Genomic DNA, 9,344 nt, shown 5'->3' with positions numbered 1-9,344 from the left:
GAGAGAACAAGACGGCTCGAGAGAGAACAAGACGGCTCGAGAGAGAACAAGACGGCTCGAGAGAGAACAAGACGGCTCGAGAGAGAACAAGACGGCTCGAGAGAGAACAAGACGGCTCGAGAGAGAACAAGACGGCTCGAGAGAGAACAAGACGGCTCGAGAGAGAACAAGACGGCTCGAGAGAGAACAAGACGGCTCGAGAGAGAACAAGACGGCTCGAGAGAGAACAAGACGGCTCGAGAGAGAACAAGACGGCTCGAGAGAGAACAAGACGGCTCGAGAGAGAACAAGACGGCTCGAGAGAGAACAAGACGGCTCGAGAGAGAACAAGACGGCTCGAGAGAGAACAAGACGGCTCGAGAGAGAACAAGACGGCTCGAGAGAGAACAAGACGGCTCGAGAGAGAACAAGACGGCTCGAGAGAGAACAAGACGGCTCGAGAGAGAACAAGACGGCTCGAGAGAGAACAAGACGGCTCGAGAGAGAACAAGACGGCTCGAGAGAGAACAAGACGGCTCGAGAGAGAACAAGACGGCTCGAGAGAGAACAAGACGGCTCGAGAGAGAACAAGACGGCTCGAGAGAGAACAAGACGGCTCGAGAGAGAACAAGACGGCTCGAGAGAGAACAAGACGGCTCGAGAGAGAACAAGACGGCTCGAGAGAGAACAAGACGGCTCGAGAGAGAACAAGACGGCTCGAGAGAGAACAAGACGGCTCGAGAGAGAACAAGACGGCTCGAGAGAGAACAAGACGGCTCGAGAGAGAACAAGACGGCTCGAGAGAGAACAAGACGGCTCGAGAGAGAACAAGACGGCTCGAGAGAGAACAAGACGGCTCGAGAGAGAACAAGACGGCTCGAGAGAGAACAAGACGGCTCGAGAGAGAACAAGACGGCTCGAGAGAGAACAAGACGGCTCGAGAGAGAACAAGACGGCTCGAGAGAGAACAAGACGGCTCGAGAGAGAACAAGACGGCTCGAGAGAGAACAAGACGGCTCGAGAGAGAACAAGACGGCTCGAGAGAGAACAAGACGGCTCGAGAGAGAACAAGACGGCTCGAGAGAGAACAAGACGGCTCGAGAGAGAACAAGACGGCTCGAGAGAGAACAAGACGGCTCGAGAGAGAACAAGACGGCTCGAGAGAGAACAAGACGGCTCGAGAGAGAACACACAAAAAAAAAAAAAATAGGATAGAGAGATAAAAGGGAAAAAAAAAAAAAAAGTCACATCCTAAAATGTACCCCAAGGGGTTTTAATACTGTGGAAGTGACTCAGGGAGCAATAATATCTGTGGGTTAGGGGCGCAAATTACTTGCCTTGGGTGCCGACAACCTACAAAAATAATTTTACTTTTAGGGGTCCACACAACTTGGGAAATGTTATCAAGGAGTCACGGCCCTAGAGGGTTGAGAACCACTGCTCTATGGAGTTGCAAATCCTTGAGAAGCTTTTGGAACTCAATATCATCCTTCATAGCAGACGTCACAGGTAACCTTCTTGCGCTTACACCTGCCTCAGCATTACTAGGCATTGATCTTGAGAAATATCCTACCATTTATAGAACTATTGTGATCCATATCTTGATGGCCTCGAGACTAACTGTTGCTAAACTATATAACTCCAGAAGCACCCAATATAACCACGGTCATAAACAGATTGAATACCCAAGCGCAATTCGAGCTGATGCTAGCTTACAAAAAATAAAAAACGCTATCCCCTTTTTTAGGACAAGATGGAAAAACCCACCATAGAGCCTCCGCTTATCTAAAAGACTGTAAAATGTAATTACAATCCAACCCGCTCCTAGCCAAGCACCTGGCTACAATAGTTTGGCTGATTGCTTGCACACCGTTGTATGGTTTTGTTTTTTCTTCGCTGTCCATCCCTTTTTCAGGTTTGAACTTCTCCTCTGATCTTCTATAACAGATCTGGTGAAAAGAGATCAAATGTGGGAAAAATAATTTTTAAAGAGGGATGTAGGAAGCCAAAGCGAGGACCCAATGATGCATTAAGGGGCAGAAAGTCATGATCTCTATTCTGTAGTAGATCTGCAGCCCTTGTGACCCTACTGCCCCAATTGAGAAGTTTATTGGAGAAACACCGACCTTCATAAAAACATGAGACCAGGGCTGAGACAAGGTGGGGGGCAGAAGGCTGTCGCATGAGACCCATAGATATTTAGAGCCCCTGGAAAACACTACGGTATTACCATCTATAATTAAAGCAAAAGACCAGATTAAAGGATAGGTTTTTTATTTTTCTACAGACAGTACATATTGCGGCTTTTTCGGAGACTTGACAATGAACACGGTACACACAGTGACTACAAGAAGACTGACACACCCAACAGTCACCAACCACCAGAGCTCTGCGGGGGCGGCCTCTTCCTTCATCACGGCAGCCGCAAGGTCGCTTTGTTTTGGCCCAATCACAAGCAGAGGTCCCAAGGTTGTCACTGACTGTCCCTCTTCCATGATAGAGTCTGCAGGAGAAACATTGGAGGGTCAGGAGGCAAATACACATCTCTATACAATGAAACCAAAAGGGCTTTCAGGTGATAACTCAGCTCTACTCAAGTGTACAGAGGTGGTGTCCACTGTAGACCCTCATGAAGCAACTTTTCATATCAACCAATTTGACAATGCAAAGGATGGGTTGAACCCTTAAAATTTGCATTGCTAGGAGATCCATCTTCCTGTTGTAGCTCTGAAAAAAGTGTGGGGGGGGGGTCTCTATGGGGGATAGAAGTAGCAATATAAAGGCCATCCAAGTTCTATCCATACCACCCCTCACATCCCCCTTTCATTGCCACCTGGTCTATTGTTTGGGTGAAGGGGGGGGGTATAAGAATCCAGGCAAAATACCCCAAACCAGTCAGGACCCCCAACCCTCCTGTTGTAATGCAACAGGAGGAAATCCATTCTCAGGACATCTTCCGTTGAAAGGAGCAGATGCGGCCACACCATTGTTGTATGCAGCAGATGCATGGTTTAAGACTCACCATCCAAGGCTTCCCTCTTCCCAAAGGCTCTCGGTCTTCCAAATCGGCTCCTTCCTCCTGTAAGACCAGTAGGGTTGCTGCAGGTTCCTGGTGTCCCACAACACTGGCAGACACTGCTGGGGCCCTCAACTGCAGACCAGCTGGAGAAGACAAACCAATGTCAGTATGACAACCTGTCTTTAGAAGATGCACTGGAAGCTCAGTAAAAAGAAAACACTGTATGGCTAGCTTGACATTTACCTTGAGAGGACTTGGGGCTCATCCCTCCAGATGCAGTAGAGACAGATTAGAACAGTTTTTGTTGCCGTGTCCCCTTAGATTTATCCAGTTTACCCAATATATTTGAAAGAAAAAGACACATTTTTGACCAGTCCCCAAAATAAATAGAAGTCTTCCAATGGGGATACTACGTTGGGTAACCTGGGGGGTCCCAGAAGAATTTCCCTACTACCTGTTTGGCTATGGGACAGGAATTAAGGGAAATATGCAATGGGGCAGATGGTGAAAAAATCCTGACAGGATTAAAACACTACTTTACTGGTTTATTGAAAAAGCTTTGCCTATAGTACTACTTTGTGACACGTTTATCCCCTTGGAGGGAAATTACAGCTGACCACAAAGGGAGTCAGAGTACCATGATTCTGATTATGTTGGCATACAAGATCTTGTAGACCAACTTTCAAGCCCATGAGGCTACTTATCTGGCAAGCCAAGTTATCAACGTGTATGGGAAGGGGCCTACAGAGGAATACCCGTGTACCATTACACCATTGTTTTAGGAATCCGCCATGTTGTGTCCATAAAGTTTGTCCCAGTCACTGGTTACTAGATTCCATGCAGAAGTGATTACAGACAAATGCTATGGGAAGAGCAGCAACCCACAGACACCCAACGGCCATTTTTATAGTCTCACCTGTTTGTGGCTTTACTATAGGAACAGGCCTTGTTGATGGGATCTGGGACCTGGGTGGCAGCAGCAGCTCTCAGGTAACAGGTCAAGTAGATCTGGAATAGAAGGTTTTAGTAGGTTAAACATTCCTAGAAGGCACCAATCTGTGCAACCAATTCTAACAGTCCTCACCAGAGAGACATCATTTCCTAGGAACCGGAAGGCATCCACCGTGAACTGTAGAGTGTTAGTCTGGACCCTTGGAGCGATGAAGGCCGAGGAGGCGTCAGCTTGTGTTCCATCCACCAGACACCTGCAGAAGATGGTCACTTACATTTTGGGTCAAATGGCAACCCAACCCCCTCCCCCACCCACCACTGAAAACCATACCCATTGTCTGTAATGAGGTCATAACTTGGAGAAGAGGTGGCATCAGGAGATATGGTGGCCACACAGCGGTCCACATACAGGATCATATCCATTTGGTTGTGAGTATCCACAGAGGCCTCTATGTAGAGAATATCCCCCAACTGATAGATGGGAGAACTTCTGGGACCACTCCAGTCCTCTGTATACATAAGGAGAAAGGGGGATTAGTAAAGGCCCAACAATAACCCCCCCCCCCCCCCCCGATTGCCCATCTTCCTCACCAGTCATCAGGACCAAAGAGAAGGACAACCTTTCTTCTGAAGACACAGTGGTGCTGAATGGAACCCACGTTGGCTTAATGGCCTGGCTGCTCACATTACCGTGCCTACAGAGAACAGGATCAAGGTCAGGAATGAGTTAACAAGTCATTAATGTCAAATTTATATTACTCATTTCCTGATCACCGACTTGGAGTACAGGGTCAAATCCTGGTTACAATCGCACTAGCCAGCAAGTTACTAAAAGATGGTTGATTCCATTCCTGTTAAAGGACAGTAACAGGATAGAGCCAGATAGTGAAGCCATAAATCGGGACATGATCCCTGGAGCGTGAACCGCCAACTCACCAGCCAACATATTTGTCCCCAGATTATCTTAAGGCCAATACATCTTCATGATCACCCCAACATTGCCAAAAAAGGAATATTGTAAAGCTTTCAGGGGCAATAAAGGGAGCCCCACCATCTTGATCATGAAGTTCTCTGAAGAAGCTTAAAGTTAGCCACCATGGTCAATGCAGATCCTCCCATGATCACTTAGTAAGATTCAATTGGTCGTTATTGCAGTAGAAGGGTTAGGTTGCGCCTACAGATATCAAGAGTAGCCAAAACCAAATACTTGAACCCATAATGTCAAAATGGATTGCCAACAGACCCCAACCGGGAAAAGAAATATGAAATTTGATTGTTGCTCAGAAGAAGCTACGTTATATAGGTACCCACATTCCAAATAGCATTGAGGGTTCTCTGTATACCATGACATTGTATGGCTCGTGTTGTACACACATTTGAACACAATAAAATTCATTTGTATGTCCTATGAGGAGCCGAGCATTGCCGCCGTTCAGAAATGCATGGAAAGTCCAGAGAACAGCTCTGCTGACCTTGGGAATCAAGTCTTTCCGAGGTCAGCTGAGGTGTCCTTGGGCCTTTCGACCGAGGCTCTCCAGCACCCCCCGGATCTAGCCACATGCGGTATTGCATGCCATTGAAGTCAATGCGAAACTAATTATTTTAGTTTCCATTGACTTCAATGGGGAAACTGATATGCTCGTAATTCTAGGTTCCACTGTACATGGAAATCTCTTGGCAGGAACAGATGGCAGAAAAACTCAAGTGGTTTAACCTTCCCCCACTCTGTTCAAACTTAGACATCACCAAGATGCTGAACACCAGCTGGGACCTGCATGGCGCCCTAGTGTAAGCTCATCCAGTAGTGTCGACTCACCGATAGTAGAAACACATTATGGGGACCACAGCTGAGTTGGTTCTGATGATTGGAATGGAGGAGGTTGGGCTGTAGGTCAGGTTGGTGGTGTAGATTAGCCAGTCTTGCATCATCTGTGTAAAGAAGAGACGAATGATACAGACCAGCATGGGAAGCCAACATAGTTTGGCCCATTTCTGAGACCAAGACCCAAGCCCACCATTGTTCAAATGTTTTTTGAAGTTACAAAGAATTAAAAAAAAAAAAAAAAAAACCCTCACACGAGGAAGAATGTGAGTACTTCATGGTGGGCCATCACCCAACAAGTGGCGGTGACTATCCCAGGCCCAGCATAGACATATCTGAGACCCAACGCCTTCGGATGTCCCTTTTGGGTGCTGTCCATACCGAATCTTCCCTCAGAGGAGCCGCTTCTCTTTGCACGTTTGGGAGGCTGCTTCTACTTCCCATCCCACAAGACCAGCCCTAAACCAGTGATTTTTTTTTTTAACCACTTCAGTCCCGGAAGAATTTACCCTGACCCCCTGCATTTTCTTGACGAGAGCACTTTTTGTGATTCGCCACTGCGTCGCTTTAACTGACAATTGCGCGGTCGTGTGATTTTGCACCCAAACAAAATTGACGTCCTTTTTCCCCTCCCACAAAATAGAACTTTCTTTTGGTGGTATTTGATCACCTCTGGTTTTTATTTTTTGCACTATAAACAAAAAAAGCGACAATTTTGAAAAAAAAAAATATAGTAAAAATTATTCCCCAAAAAAATAAAATAATTTTAGTTTAGGCCGATATGCATTTTCAATGAAATATCGCAATAAGTATATTGATTTGCGCAAAAGTTATAGCATCTACAAAATAGGGGGATGTATTTATGGCATTTTTATTATAATTTGTTTTTACTAGTAATGGCGCGATCTGCGATTTTTATCACAACTTTGACATTACAGCAGACTAATCGGACACTTGACGCCATTTTGCGACCAGTCAATTTTTTTACAGCGATCAGTGCTATAAAAATGCACGGCTTACTGTGTAAATTACACCTCTGTGGCGCCAGGGTGAACTGTACCCTGCGCACCCGCCCAGGATCGGCCCTGGTCCTGTCACTCCAAGCAGCCATCTCAGATATGCAGACTTACCTCACAAGCATGATCGACTCCTGTCTATGGTGTAGACAGATTGAAGGGAAAAACCAGGGGAAGTTTCTCCCCCCCATCATTCAAGCAAACAAGGTAAAGGGCCCCCATAGGATTGTGGTTTAAAGTACCTGAAGGAAAAAACTTTAGATAAAGTGACATGGATAAAAACCCCCATCAGGTTTTGATTTGTCTGTATCCTATGGGGACACCTGTTCTGCGACAACCAGGGGAATTTCCTCACTTCCTGTTTTGGCAACAGAAAGTAACGGGAAACCCCTCAATGGGACAAAACACCCAACAGAGGTTCTAACGCTCCAGTACCCTATTCAAAAGGATTTGGTCTTCAGTACTACCTTCACCTTCCCAAACTGGAGCTGGTGGGGCTTTAAAGTTGGAATCAAGAGTGGACAGGCTGCAGCAATATAGTGTTGAAATATTGTTGGAGACAAGCCCCCAGAACAATGGAATGCATGGGGGGACGACATCACAAAGGAACATCAGCTACAGGGTCATTAGGAACTAGGTGGTTCCAGGTGAGTGAAACCAGCAAATAAGATTCTTCTATACAGACTACTGGAAAGTGTGGGGGGGGGGGGGGGGGACCCATTGACTAAAATACATGGTTACAGGGGAATATGTGAAGATTACCTGCACTGTGTTGCCGCAGTCCTGGAGGTTGATCTGGAAGGTAACAGTGGTGTCTGTACTCTGGGGGTCGGGTTCGCAGCCACGGGGCCCCAGGCTCAGGTCAGAAGGTTGGACCAGCTTCCCAATCCCATAGAAATCCCTCTGGACGGTGACCACCATGTTGTCCTCTCCACACTGGATGCTGATAGGGGAGCTCCCAGGCTGCGGCAGATCTCGGGGAACCCCAACAACACGTCCAGCAAGTGAACCCCTAGAGGCCCCAACCCCCACAACAGGGCGATTAGCATTCCTGTCTCTCAAGCCCAATATAGCAGAGCCCTGGCCAGGTAAAGCCCGCTGGTTGCTCCTCCACCAATCTGACTGGCGGCCATGTCTCACCAAGACTCCATCACAGCCAAACCCTGACCAATAGGCCACAGCCAGGAGCAGCACCCAACCACCTTTCACCAGAAAACCCATCCTCCCCATAAGAGACACAACACAAGGAATGAGGGAGAGAGAGCTGTCCTTTATACCCCTCCCACCAACCACTGATACCCCCAGCTGGGGCCAATCATCACCACACCCAATGGCTGGGACTATACATGATGGATGGGAGATGAACCAATAATGGAGGTCACCTCACCCCCCTGGAGATCCAGTGGAGAAGATGACTAGATTCATCCTCATACTGGAATCAGATGGGAGAGACGGGTCCACATGGAGTGTGCTACACAAGCTGCATGGAGGAGAGGAACCTCACAAGGATGTACAATGATTGGATCGCATACTACTGATACTACACCATACTACTAATGTCACTCACATACAACAGGAGAGACTTATTGTAGGGCTCAGTAGCACAGGGATGGTGGGAACCCCTCATAATGGGCACAGCAGGGGTGCAAATCCATGAACTCAGCACAGGGATGGTGGGAACCCCTCATAATGGGCACAGCGGGTGTACAGACCCAGGAACTCAGTACAGGGATGGATATATATATATATATATATATATATATACTCAGTGTAGACTATATATACAGTGCAGGCAGTCTAGTGTGTGTATACAGTGCAGTCAGTGTACAGTATATAATTCAGTGTATTGTAGTGCTTAAGGGGAACCCTAACAGAATTAAGAACAAACATTTCATGATTCCCCCCCCCCCCCCAGTCCATACCAGGTCGTTTGGGTCTGGCATAGATTTTAGGGAAACTCCCCCCAAAATCCATATCAGACCCTTATCCGAGCAAGAAGCCTGGCAGTCCAGGAAAGGGGGGAGCAAACACCCCCCCCCCTCCTGAACCATACCAGGTTGCTTGCCCTCATCATGGGGAGGGTGCTTTGTGGTCAACCCCCACCCCCAAAGCACCTTGTCCCTTATGTTGGTGGGGACGAGGGCCTCAGCCCTACAACCATGGTCCGGTGGTTGTGGGGGTCTGCAGGCGGGGGGCTTATCAGAATCTGGAAGCACCCATTAACAAGGGGACCCCCAGATCCCTGCCCCCATTCACCAAAAAAAGTGTCAAAAAGTAAAAACCACAATAGACAGTTTTTGACAATTCTTTTATTACGCCGCCCGATGGACCCAAACAATATAAAATGCTCCGCCTCGATGGGAGGCCTCCAGCCGACTTCTGTGTCTTGGCTGTGACAGCTGTTTTATAGGCAAGTGCGGGACCACCCGGTGATGCAACCGAGTCACCCTGCCGCTTCTGACATCATGTGGCATTAGAGGGGGCAGGGTCATCCAGTTACATCAGCGGGTGGCCCCACCCTTGCCTATATAGCAGCGAAAAGACAGCAGTTGCTGGG

General features: G+C 47.6%; 1 protein-coding gene across 1 annotated transcript; it reads right to left on the bottom strand.

Annotated features, from left to right (window-relative positions):
• Positions 1–2,236: 2,236 nt before the first annotated feature.
• LOC120933800 (zona pellucida sperm-binding protein 3-like) lies at positions 2,237–8,052 on the bottom strand. The gene is made up of 8 exons (XM_040347197.1): positions 7,550–8,052; positions 5,766–5,878; positions 4,541–4,644; positions 4,281–4,458; positions 4,083–4,203; positions 3,915–4,006; positions 3,002–3,141; positions 2,237–2,482 (listed from the first exon to the last, which is right to left on the bottom strand). The coding sequence occupies exons 1-8, from the start codon at positions 8,015–8,017 to the stop codon at positions 2,253–2,255; spliced, it is 1,446 nt and encodes a 481-aa protein (XP_040203131.1). The 5' UTR covers positions 8,018–8,052; the 3' UTR covers positions 2,237–2,252.
• Positions 8,053–9,344: the final 1,292 nt, after the last annotated feature.

This window comes from Rana temporaria, chromosome 3, assembly GCF_905171775.1.
Source record: "Rana temporaria chromosome 3, aRanTem1.1, whole genome shotgun sequence".
Lineage (NCBI taxonomy): Eukaryota > Metazoa > Chordata > Amphibia > Anura > Ranidae > Rana > Rana temporaria.
The sequence above is the reverse complement of the archived record's forward strand: the minus strand, read 5'-3'. Positions and strand labels throughout refer to the sequence as shown.

Excerpts from the sequence above, each read along its gene's own strand:
- LOC120933800 (XM_040347197.1), bottom strand. The coding sequence starts at position 8,017 with ATGGGGAGGATGGGTTTTCTGGTGAAAGGTGGTTGGGTGCTGCTCCTG. Across the intron at positions 5,879-7,549 it reads ACTGCGGCAACACAGTGCAG|ATGATGCAAGACTGGCTAAT; the intron begins GTAATCTTCACA and ends TTCTTTACACAG. Across the intron at positions 2,483-3,001 it reads GAAGAGGGAAGCCTTGGATG|ACTCTATCATGGAAGAGGGA; the intron begins GTGAGTCTTAAA and ends TTTCTCCTGCAG.